At 28.7% G+C, this 13,291-nt stretch overlaps 2 protein-coding genes across 2 annotated transcripts in view; one reads left to right on the forward strand and one right to left on the reverse strand.

Annotated features, from left to right (window-relative positions):
- LOC117170664 overlaps positions 1 to 13,291 on the reverse strand; it is a 245,866-nt gene that overhangs the window by 50,451 nt on the left and 182,124 nt on the right. The gene's annotated exons all lie outside the window — the stretch shown is intronic.
- LOC117170666 (steroid receptor RNA activator 1-like) lies at positions 2,041 to 6,281 on the forward strand. The gene is made up of 3 exons (XM_033357594.1): positions 2,041 to 2,338; positions 5,094 to 5,576; positions 5,652 to 6,281. Exons 1-3 carry the CDS (start codon positions 2,323 to 2,325, stop codon positions 5,846 to 5,848), a joined length of 696 nt encoding a protein of 231 aa, XP_033213485.1. The 5' UTR covers positions 2,041 to 2,322; the 3' UTR covers positions 5,849 to 6,281.

Raw genomic sequence — 13,291 nt, forward strand, 5'->3', positions numbered from 1 at the left:
AGACTAATTTTCTGAACAAAAAATTAATGTTTAATCATAGTTAAACTTTCGACAAGAAAGATTAATTTTCTACCAAGAAAGAAGAGTATTCAATAAAATACACATATTTCTAAAAATATCAAGGAATTTTCAACTGATTTTTATAACTTAAGGGAATTTCAAAGAATTTAAGCAATTTTAAAAGGGTTACTTAAAAAAAATTTAAATACTTTAGAAATCTTTATAAAAAGTTCTAGGTATTTTAAAAGATTTTAAAGGATTTGAAAAATTTGAGAGAATTTTAAAAGATTCCAAGGAATTTTCAATTGATCACAGTAATTTAGAATGATATTTTAAAGGATTTGATGTATATTTTAGAATATTTTAATATATTTAAAGTAATTTTCAAATTATTTTAATAATTTAGTGTGAGATTTTAAAGTATTTGAAATATTTCAGGGTATTTATTGAATTGTAATATATTTTCAAGAGCTTTAAAATTTTTTTAAAGGTTTTAAAAGGGTTTTAAGAATTTTTAATATTTGAGGATGTTTTGGAAGATCTTAAGGAATTTTAAACTTATTTTTATAATTCAAAGGAATTTCAAAGAATTTTAACAACTTTAGCAGGGTTATGTAAAAAGTTCCAAATTACTTTAGAAATCTTTAAAAGATGCCAAGGTCTTTCAAAATATTTTGAAGGTTTCGAAATATTTGAGAGTATTTTAAAACGTTCCAAGGAATTTTCAATTTTTGACAGTAATTTAATATGAGATTTTAAAGGATTTGATATATATTAGGATATTTTAATAGATTCCAAGGCATTTTCAATAATTCACTATGAGATTTTAAAGGATTTGAAAGCTTTTAAGTTATTTTTAAACTTGTAAGGAATTTTCAAGAGCTTTCAAAAATTTTAAGCGGTTTTAAAGGATTTAAAATTTTTCAGGATATTTTAAAACATTCCAACGAATTTTCAATTAATTTCCGATAATTTCGAGCGATTTCAAAGAATTTTAACATTTTTTTTCCCATATTTTTTTTTTGGTTGTTGATTCATCAATTAGTGGGATAAATTTGTTTTCTGAAAATGTAACTATTTTGTAGAAAATTTATTTTCTTTTTGGTTAAAAATTAATTTCTTTTAACCAGAAATTTAACTATTCTATGTTTAAATGAAAAGTGATCGTTTTTAGTTATAATTTTTTGTATTTTATTGAATACTCTTCTTTCTTGGTAGAAAAGTAATTTTTGTTGTCGAAAATTTAACTATGATTAAACATTAATTTTTTGCTCAGAAAATTAGTCTTCATGGAAAATAAATTTCTTTTGTGCAAAGTTCATGTATTTTATTAGAAATGACTTTTTTTAGTATACAATTTAGCTTTTTGGATGAAAATGTAATTTTTTTATTTAAAATTTTACTATCATGTTGAAAACAATTAAAAAATTTTTTTTTGTTCAATTATGTATTTGATTATTATTATTATATATATATATATATATATATCCATATTATGTACACCTGGAAAACATAACCTGAAAATCTACGTATGCATGAAATTAAGAATCACGCAAAAGATCCAAATGGCCAATTTCTTCAATTTCTTTCAAGTGGGGAGCAAGATATAAATAGAAGACCACCGAAGTCTTCCGAAGCCTTCAGATCGGCAATCATCGTACAGCAGAACTCCGAGGTCGAATCGTGCATTTTCGGCTTACATACGAACTCACAGTGGTAATCATGCACTTTCTGTTTTGCGGCTCCCAAACGGTAGGTATGGTGGGGGTAAATTTCATCCTCGATCTGGCAGCTCTGACAGAGAGCTTATAATATCTTTGGTTTCGGTGTGCGCTCCGGGCCCACCCCGCCCGCTGATGTGCTACGTGGACGCGGTTGCCATAGAAACGGTGAAAAGTTGAAGAGGGCAGCACCTCGATATAGTCGAAAAAGTAATTATATATATCAGCCGTTCCCACCACTGACCTATGCCGTATCTAGGACCTCATATCTTTGCTAGGACCTAATATCTTTGGTCGAAATCAAATACACGGCATAAGCAATCTCCCACCTCAGCTCTGAAAAAGGTTTAGATATAAATGAGGCGCTTTCCTACCTTTCCAAGGATGGGTTATTAATTCATTTGTATTTTGCCTTGTGACCGCGTTCATCAGCGCCAGTGTGACGTTTCTAATAAAAATTTCAGAGTGGTTTGCTTATTTCCAGTTGGTGGGCGAAAATTAGTAGAATATTGAATTATTTTGCTGATTTTGTTTTAATCTTATCAAACATACATTGTAATGAATGTTGATGAATGCTGAACTACAACGACTGCTTTGAAAAATGGTTGAACCTGAAGGTAATTATATTTTATTGCTCGGTTGGCTGCAAAGCTTATTCTTTGTTAACATTTTTCAATTATTGTCGGATATTTCAGTGCATTTCAGCAGATAAATCAGATATTCGTGTGAGTTGTACATTATTTTAAAACTGTATAATATTAAAAAATATTGGATAACATTTAAAATATTTAAAAATGGTTATTAGCATAAAAAGAACTCTCAGTTTTAATCATATTATAGCGTTAAAAAATAGTTTTAAAAATATAGTGTTGTTATTTTTGTTTAAAAAACAATTATCAGTATTCGTTTTTTTTTTTTAATTAGCAGAAGGAAATCGTAAATTAAAAAAAAAATTTAGTTCAAGATTTAATGTTGAAAAGAAGCGAATTTTATAATCTCGCCCGTTATACAGATTTCCGTTGATCGATTAAAAAGGTTTAATTTTAGTTTTTTAGAAACAGCAAATAATCCAATTAAAAATCTCTTTCCCCTTATAATTTTTGGTTATCAATTCCTCCCAAATTGTTCCCTTTGTATTTGGCCCAGAAATTAAAATGCCCCGAAAAATTCAACATATAAGTTATATTATAAATAGTTTTAGTTTGTTAAGACAATTATTATTTGTTTAAACAATTTTTTGTCTTTAAAACGCGAAAAGTTATTATTTTCGGGGTAAATGATACAGTTGAGTAATTTCACGTACAATATTTCTTGTTTAAGGTGTTTAATAATTATTTTAACAATTTTAATGTTTTCAAGAATTTCCCACTGTTAATCGTAAAACGATATTCATTTCTGAAATTAATGACATAATTAATTAATGTTGACTAAAATGCATTTTATTTAACGATATTTTGCAATTATTTAAACAATTTCATTAATTGAAACAATGTTTTCCCCTGTACATCTTGAAAAGATACTAATTTATGATGTATTTTCTTATTTCAGAACGTATACCCTTATTGTTGAAATAATAATCATTTTTATAATTAAGTTTTCTTCATGTTTCATATGAAATAATAACTTTTCGGGAATGATGCAAACATTGTTCAAACAAATAAACATTTGTATTGCTTAAACAATATTGACAAATATCCTAAAAAAATATATTAATTTTGGAATTCGGGAATGTTATCATTAACCCCAGAAAAAAACTTTATATTTTTAACAGGGTAAACATTGTTTAAATAAAATACAAATTATGTAAATAATTACAAAAGGTTTTCAGTCATAAATATTAATCTTGAAATGCATCAAAAGTATCATATTTGGAAAGTTTTTGGGCATTTTCCCGGTACGATACAAGGAAGTTTGGGAGGTATTTAATTAAATTCTCTTTAAAACATGAGGTTAAAAAAATTATCCTGAGTATATAATTTTTTAGCGTAAAAATATATCAGAAAAAATCGGCCAGATCTGAGAATCGTAATTGGAATTACAAAAAATGTTCAAAATTTGGAATGTTGTATTAGAATTTTTTCCTAGTGTACGTTTATACTAAAAGAGCCCACAGATGCCCACATAATTTTTTAACACCAATTTACAATGGAAACTTCAATTAATACTAAAATCAGAATTTAAAAAAATCGTTGCATTTCCATTTCCAATTTCGATTCCTGGGGCTTGTCAATTTTTTTCGTCGGCATTTCAATGTTAAAAAAAGCCTCACAGGTTCAGAAAAATTGTATACTATGAATTATAAAGATAATTTTGTCAACGTATTTGTCCTGCCAAAAATCAGATATTTGAAAAAAAGAGTCTCTATTATTTTAGGCATTAAAATAATATCACTGACGATGTCATTTCAAATAAAAGACATTTATTTGAATAATATTTTTAGGAATTGAATTTGTTCTTACTATCGCTTCTTATCAATTTTTGAAAAATTGATAAATTTTAATGAATGATGGCAAATTTTTTCGGGGAAAATATTCTCTACTAATTGATAGCTCTATGGTTCAAGTCGTTAAAGCAGCTCTTTAAAATAAGACATTAAAGAAAACTATATTTGAAGAGGATTTTTAATTATTTTATACATTGACAACAGTAGAATTGTAGGAAATGTTTTTCCTAAAAAATCAGCTATCATTGATCAAAATTAAAAATTAAGATTTTCAAAAAATTTTAAATAATTATTTTTCGTAATTTTAAAACTTTTTTCATAAAAAATAATCCTTTTTCTACGATGAGACAGGTATTCTGAAAATCGAACAAGACATGTTTTTCCAGGGATCTAATTTTTGGCACGACATGTATCTTAAATATCAAAGTAGGAATTAAAAAATTGATTGTATTCCTCATTTCGATGCCTGTGTTTTGGTGATTCTTTTCTCAGTGCATTTTTTACTGCAAAGTTTTCAAGTAACTGAAAAAATTCTTCTCTTATGTGCGCAGATGTTAATAACTTTTTTTAAAAATCATTAATGAATTAAATAGGAATTATCTCTTGGAAAATGATTGATTAAAATCCGCGAAAAATTTAGAAAACATTGCTGTCGTCAAGGAATGTGAAGAAAATTAAAACTGAAGAAAATTGAAAAACTCTGCAAACCAAGCTGCATATGAATCGATTCCAAACTAATAATAGCTTTTAAGGATCCTGATACGCTACTTTTTCACGGTTTATCAATTTCGAATTCCACAATTTTTTATTTTCGACCCGCCCTAATATGTATACTCAGTAGACAGTTTTCAACTTAGCGATATTAGCCTTCTTTCTTCAAGTAATATCTCGTATAACTGGGAATTGGGCAATATTAATTTTTTATTTAGGTGCAGAAGTAAGTTCCACGCAGAAGTCTTTATCGTCCTCTCACGATCCTGGATGGAACGATCCGCCAAAATGGGCTTTCACTCCACCGCAAACTTCGTGTGCAACACCTACAAAGCGTGTATTGAACAAACGAGTAGCTTTTCCATTAAACTCAGCAACCACTGCCTCGAATTCTCAAAGTCAATCTCCAATGTCTCTTCCACCGAATCTCCCGCCTCCTGCATCTTTCAAAAGCGAATCAGAAAGTCCTGGGATTGTTTTCAGTAGAGTAGGACCAGAAGATTCTCATTCTGATTCATATATTGATAAAGAAAAATCATTGAGTGAAGCCTTATTAAACTTAGAGACTGTAATAGAAAAACACATAGATTCAAAATCGAAAGCCCAAGAAGTCCAAAAGAGAATAGAGACTATGAAAAGTTTATGGCTGGAGGACAAACTGGATAGTTGCATTCATAGAAAAGTTTTGGACATCTCGAAAGGTTAGTGCGATTGATTTTCAACCAGAAGAAAAGAAGGGTTTTTGCTGTACTAATTACATAATTAATTATGTTTAGCTTTGAAAGAAGAAGATGCTGAAAAGGCAGACAAGATTCATATTTCCTTGATGTTGGAGCGAGCAGCACTTTGCAGTTCCTGGATTCCTGGTATAAGACACTTGATCTTAGAAATGAAGTGTAAATTTACTAGTGGCGAAACTACAATTGAATCGGGCCCGAGTTTAATATCTCTCTCTTTAGAAGATACTCAATAATGATTTTTACGAGGGGCGATTCACTCTCGAGTAAACTTTGAAAAATTTGAATATTTTGGATGATTTTAAATTATTCTTTATTCTTAGGTAAGTTATTAGAGTATTCACATCATAAATACCTTAAATAGATTAAATTTACAAAAGATTTCGACTCGCTTCTTACTGCTAGCTGTTTTGTGAATTTAAAGTAAATGATATTTTTAAATTGTGACCTTTTTTATATTTTCTTAATGTCTTGTTACTTTACTTATTTGAATATATTTCCAGATATTTCAAATTCTTATCCAAAGTTAAATATTGATATTCGAGAGTGAATCGCCCGCGGATTTTTAGCGATCCTTGAGAATTTGCTTTATTTTAATTATGCAATACTATCTAATATTGTACTCTTAACGAGGATAAATATTTATTACGTCCCTATTTAATACACTGATTTAATTTTTTAGCATTTTTAAGATTAAAAATAATCGATTCCTACCTTGCCGACACCTTTTTCGTAAAAACTCACGTCACGTCTACAGAAATAGAGATATCGAGTTGAAAAATTGAACGCTAAATTTCTGGAAAAAATCCAAAAATTAAAAAAAATTTTTTTGTGAAATTCCAAAAATGTAGAGTCATGCTTCTTGCACCATGTTTCTTAGTGCTTCTTATTTAATCTAAATTCCAGGGCTCAAACTCGCTTCGCTATTGACAGTATTTGATTTTTGTTAGCAAAGCCACTATTTTTTCGTAATTGGCCGCTGCGATGAGACTGTTTCTTTACTTTTCCCCTTTGTACATAATTTCGAACTTCTTCATTAGATTAACTAAAATAAGATATCCGCCATTTCAAAAATCCAGATTTTAGAAGATTTCTCAACACAAGTAAAATTTCGAAGATTTGATTTCTAGGGATTTCACATGATTTAAGGATCTTTAAAAATCTCAAAAGTTTTTAAAAAGTATAGTGTATTTTAAAAGATTCCGAGGAATTTCATGAGATTTCCAAAAATGTAGTGAGATTATAAAAACTTTCAAAAAGTTAAAAAATGTCTAAGGAATTGCAAAGATTTCAGAAAATTTAAATGATTTTGAAGATTTCAAGGAATTTTACAATATTTGAGACACACATTGGATTTCGAAAGAAATTAAAATATCCCATAAGATTTTAAGGAATTTATGTAACGATTGTAAGGGATTTAAAAAATTAATAGATTTCAGTTGGTTTAAAAGCTTTTAGGGTATTTTAAAAGATTTTAATATATTTCAAAAAATTATCAAAGGTTTCAAGCGATTTTTAAGAGCTGTATATGAGTTTGTGGAATTTCAGAATATGTAAAAGATTGCATAATTTTTTATAGGAATTTTGAGAGATGTTTTAAAAAGTTTTAGAAAGGTTAGGGTATATTTGAGACAATTTCAAGGAATTAAACTAGATTTCAACATTTTTTTAAGGTTTTCAAAGAATTTTTGATAAAATAAAATAATTTTTTTTTGATAAAATAAAAATGACCAAAGTTATAACATTTTCAAATGTCAAAAAACTAAACGAAAATTAACATTTGAAGCCAAACAAAGCATTAAATGGGAAAAAGTCAAGATAAGAAAAACTTTACTTTTTAATTGCTCTGCAAGATTGTTCAAAAAACTTTTTAAATTTTGGTAACGAAAAATCGAAAATTCAAATTTTTAGCGCAAAAAAAAGTTAATGAAAAAGCAATAACTCCATTTATATATTTGAGTACAACGATACAATCTACGAGAATAAGCGGGACAAAATTTATTCAACCAAAAAAGGTTGAGAAATTTTTTACGAATATTTTTCTGATAGGAAGCGTAGTTTTTTTAATTGTAAAAAGCAAGTTTAAAAAAAAAATAAAAAAAAAACAAAGCAATGAGATTAAGAATATTTCAATTTCCATGCATATTATAAATTGTAATGATATAAATTTAATAAAATGATGCATGTTTCAGCGCAGATAAGAATACAATTTAACGTAAAATAAACAAATATTAAAGTAATCATGATAAATACAGTTTTTACTTTTTTTCGTAAAGTCTAAATACCCAATCACAGGCAGAGGAAGATAAAAAATGTATTATATTTGACATAAAAGTGTTGAGCATATTGTAGAAAATTTGACATTTTGGGCAAAATCGAGTGTGAAGCACGAGATACGTGATGAGAATGTATTCGCTAAAGCAGAATGAGCTTTAACAAAAGAGAGTTCACAATCGCAAAATTACAGTTTTCAATTCGTTGAACTTTAATTTTGAATAATCTGTGCAAGAATGTGAGAGAAATGCGAAGACCGAACGCGCAGCGCGGGATAAATACAAAATCGAACACGAAGCGAGAGAAACAACTATAGTGCACTCTAGGCGCGCTAAAACTTGCGAGCGAAGAGAGCCGCGCGCGACGAGCATGTGTCCGTTCAGCGGGCAGATTTTATTGTATGGAAAACCTTATAAAACTAATAATTTTAATTGGTTTATAAAAAAAATGAACACATTGTCTTACCATTATCGACCTATTTAAAATTATCAGTTAAAAATTTATTATTTCAAATTGAAAGCGTTTCTGAATTCGGAATTTTATTTAGTTACATTCTGAAGTAAAAAATATCCAATTGACAGCGTAACTTGAACATTTATAAATAAAAACACTAAAAATGGTTTCGTTTCGAAATAAAAACGTAGGAGTTTAGGGTATCTTTAAACAATTTTAAGGGGCTTTTAAAGAGATTCGTTGGATTTTATAAAATTTCAAAGGATTCCTGAAAATTTCAGGGGATCCAATGGACTTCAATGGATTTTAAAAAGTGTAGGATATTTTTAATGATGCGAAAGGATTTCTGTTTATTTTTATGGGAGATGCACATTCTTTAGGGATAGTCCATATATTACTTAACGCTTTTTGGGGCGATTTTTCGACCCTTCCTTCCCCTTGGAACGATATCGTCCGCCCCTCACCCTGTTGACTCGTTGTTACGTAACTTTCAGTACTCTGATTTTTTCACGATAAATACAAAGTTTTAAGTGGATACAATGATTATAGTTAATTTTTTATTTGTACAGTTTACGATATAAAATAATATAAATTCATATTTTTGAGAATATCGTTTTTTATCAAGTTAAAATCCACGTAAATTTTCTAGTGTGGGTTACAGTAGCATTGCAACTTTTTTTTTAATTTTACCTTTTTTTTAATTTTACCTTTTTTTTACTATTTTAAAGTAGCTTAAGAAAAAATTGACAAACATTTTTCACGCTCCAATAAATGCCCCGTTTTTATCTCTAGAATAGAACTAATTTTATGAAAAATACTTTGAAAAAATTATACCATTAGCTAAACACAAAAAAACTTTTTTTGTTGATATTTTAAAGTATTCTAACTTAATCATAGATTATTATATTTAAAATATAATTCTATGTTATTATTTATTTTCGTAAACTGTACCCTGCTAAGGTATCCTTTAAGACCTTTAGCGTGAGTACATACATATATGTACAAATATCGCTAAGATACTCCACTTCATTGGGTATAGGCTTGTGGAAATTTTCTCATACTAAGGCGGGCTTAGAACCACTGTATGAATTTTTTGACATCTAGTGATAACCCGCGCTTGCATTCGACTTTATTAAAAGTACTTGCATTTGACTGGATGTTTTGCCTGGGAAAGGAAAACTGCAGACAAAATCACTTGACATTAGTTGAAACGCAGCAAATAGACAAATCCTTACGTAATTATTGAACGTTCCCTTAATGGAGAATTATGTTTAGTTTTAATCTGCAAAAATGCGATAATTCGTTTTTCAACAATTACTCAAGTGAACAATCAACATTGACATAATCTCTGGTTATTTCCATAAACTACCTTTACTTTAATAAGCATCCTGTTACCGCATACGATTTGAGTAATTGGAGATTCGGGCGTAATCCATTTGACATTGATATACATGTGTCAGAAACAACTGCAATTCTGCAAAATCTGAGATCCCTATATTTCACTCTATTCTGTATTAAGTAGGTGCCTGATATCACTTCCAGTTGGATGGTCCGACCATAGTTACTTGCGCCTATTACCCTGGGGCACGCTTTTTAGATGCAAATACAATGCGAGCGCACGCGGTGCTGCAAAATTGCAAAATTGGAACTCGAATTAAATGGTGCGTTTCGCGTTCCCAGAATGATGTACCACTCTGTTAATTCCACACCTCATAAATTTTACGCTTGCGTTCGCATTTTCGTCCAATGAGCGTGCTAGCTTCTGGATTCATAATTGGACATCTTTTGGAGAGTTTATTGTTCAATGATAAATAAAAAAAACGTAATTACGTAGCTTAATGAAATATATTTGCAGTTTTAGACAAGAAGTAATTTATAGTATCATTTTAGTTCTTGAAAATACATCAACTCTTGTTTACCCTCAAAATATTTCTTTCCACATTTTAATGAGAACGAGAGTTTTTTCGCATTAACAAACAAAATATTTCTTCTCGTTTTTATTTCATAGAATTTTTCACGTAAGTAACAATATTTTTTTAATATTGTCGATTTCTTTTAAAATGATTATTAATGAAAAATTTCATTGTTTCAAATTGAAAGTGCTTCTAAATCCGAGATTTCATTTGAAATATTCTATAATGAATAAAATCAAACAGACAACGTATAAACTTGAATACAGTCGAATCTGGATTTAGTGATTCTCGACATAGAGTTTCCGAGAATTGACGCTGCGCCGCGGGAATGGGTGAGTGGAGCTGCGGGGGATGTTCGGCGTCCACTCAGTCGTGACAAATCGGAGAGAGAAACAGGAAAGAGACAGAGCAATCCTAAAGAGCTGTATGCAATAAATCAAATTGCATTTTAAGCGACTTATAAATATTTTTAGGGATTTCTACAGATTTAAGAGATTTCAAGGGATTTTACCACATTTAAAGGATTCATATGATTTGAAAAGAAATTATAAGGTGTCAAGGGTTTCCTACGGATTTCAAATGAGTTCTAAGCTTGCAAAGGAATCAAAAAAGGTATCCAGAATTTCATTCATATTTAAATGGTTTCAAGGGATTCCAGCGAATTTCCAGACAACTTTATGAAATAAATGAAATAAAATTTCCAACGATTTCTATGGATTTAAGGGGTTTACGAGATTTCAAGGGATTTCTGATGGATTTCAAGTGATTTTGAAGATTTTGTATTATTTTTTATTCGTTCATAATTGCACATGCTTTTGAAAGTTTATTTTACAATGATAAATCACAAAACATAATAATCTAGTTCGATGGAATATTTTTTGCAATTTTAGACAAGAAGTAATTTATAGCATTATTTTAGTTCTTGAAAATTGATCAACTCTAGTTTAACTTCAATACTTCTTTATCTATTTCATGGAATTTTATGCAAAAACTATATGTAAAAACTATAAAAACCTTGGTTTGTCCTTACAAAATTATTCTCTTCAAATTTAGAATATGCTACCGCGAGAAGTGAAGTTTTATTTATCTTTAAATCACATAATTATGTATTATAGTTAATATAACTTTTTTCCATTTAAATTCAAAATTTTACTAATTAATTTTTGTAATTAAAATTAAATGTTTGGTCACAGATATAATATACCATAAGTAAGATATATATGTATTTCTAGGTGTGTCTATGAAAGTAATAAAATGCATCTGTATAATATTAAAACATTTAAATAAATCATTTACAAATAAATGAAGTACAAAATAATAAAACAATATGTGTGACATAATTATAAGTATATAAGTGCAGTTTTGATCTAATATAAGATTCGAATAGTTAAACAAATATAGCTATTCAAAAAACAACTGTTAGAAAGGGGACGAACGCCTTTTAATTAAAGCCTAAAAAGTTAATTATTTAAAAAATTGCATATTCTAGAAAATATTCTTGGTTATGGAAAACAATTTTAAAGTATAAAAATGATTTATTTCACAAATTTCATTTTTTTGTCAGACTTCTTAAAGTCCGACAAAAGTTCTATATCGCAAACGACATATGTAAATCCGATTTAATAAAATTCTTGCATGGCAGAAATCATAAGATATCATTTAGCACTACAGCGAAACTCTTCTATAGCGCCGATTTTGGGGTTGACGGTGGGTGGGAACTAACTCATTATAGCCCTCTCCGCTTTCGTTTGTTCACACCTGAGTGCTCGCCTAAGTGACAACCGCAGATTAATCTTTCCCCTATTTTCCCCATTTATCGTGAAAAAAGTACCGTATTTCCCCTTTTAGGACTCTTTTCGCTTTGTGATCCCGGTCATTATTATTTATAGCATGATTTCTACAGCATTATAAGTTTTAATGAATATTTTGACATGATTTGTAAAATTTATTTGAGATCGAATTATCGAATTTTTAGGGTGACCTCTGTACAACTGAATATGTTTTCGTATTAAAAGTCAAACAAATAGAGAAAAGTATATTTTTAAAGTCCCCAATTTTGAAAAACTCATTTTAAAATGATTCAGTGTGAAGTATAAAGTGGATAGAAAATTCAGTTTAGAAACATTAAATCTTAAATGTCCAACGTATATAAAGTATCAGATTTGAAAGTATTTCCAACTTTTATATTTTTAATTTGAAAATACTTAATTGTGATGTATAAAAATTCAATTTTTGAAGAATTCAAAATTTTAACCCAAAGTCTAAAGTATTAAAATTTAAAAGTATTTTTGTACTTTGTAGTGATCAATGTAAATTTAAAAGCATTAAAGTTTTGAAAGCAATTCTATCTTTGAAAATGACACTTTTTAAAAAATTGAAAGTTTTAATCAAATAAAGAACATACTTTATATTGGTAATTGTCGACATTATAACTATTTATTTAATTTGTTTATATTTGATGAAATAAAAACTATTATCACTCAAATTAGGCAGAAACCAATTTTATAAGATTTGAAATTATGTCAATTAAAAGGCATATTCATAATTCAATATATTATAGTATCAACAATAATTGAAGTATCAGAATTGACGATAATAATAAATTTGGAAGTAAAAAAATCGAATATAATTTATTATAATTTTGTAGGACTGCTAAGTGTTAAACACTAAATCTCACAACAACAAGTAGTAAAGAACTTAATAGTAATTCATTGATAACTTCTTAGCACATCAGTTTAAATAACAGCAGGGTGGATTAGAGATGCATTTTTACATTTTCGTAAAAGCTTTTTTCATCTCACATTTTTTGTCTGAAAAGTAAAGGAAAAAGATAAGAGCTCCATTTTCTATGAATATATCCCTAAGGGTCTGATGATACGAAATATAGGTAGAAAGAACATATTCTCTTTTGAGAAAGAATTTTTGGACAGGTGCAACCCTCAATTGGCATGGATAGGGGTCATCCATATACCACCTAGACAATTTTTCACCACTTTTGGATTCCCCCTCGTGGACAGCTGTGGAAATTTGACGAACAAC

Source organism: Belonocnema kinseyi, chromosome 4, assembly GCF_010883055.1.
Source record: "Belonocnema kinseyi isolate 2016_QV_RU_SX_M_011 chromosome 4, B_treatae_v1, whole genome shotgun sequence".
NCBI classification, from domain to species: Eukaryota; Metazoa; Arthropoda; class Insecta; order Hymenoptera; family Cynipidae; genus Belonocnema; species Belonocnema kinseyi.

Coding starts and splice junctions, on each gene's coding strand:
- LOC117170666 (XM_033357594.1), top strand. Junction 5,577..5,651: donor AGTTTTGGACATCTCGAAAG/GTTAGTGCGATT, acceptor AATTATGTTTAG/CTTTGAAAGAAGAAGATGCT.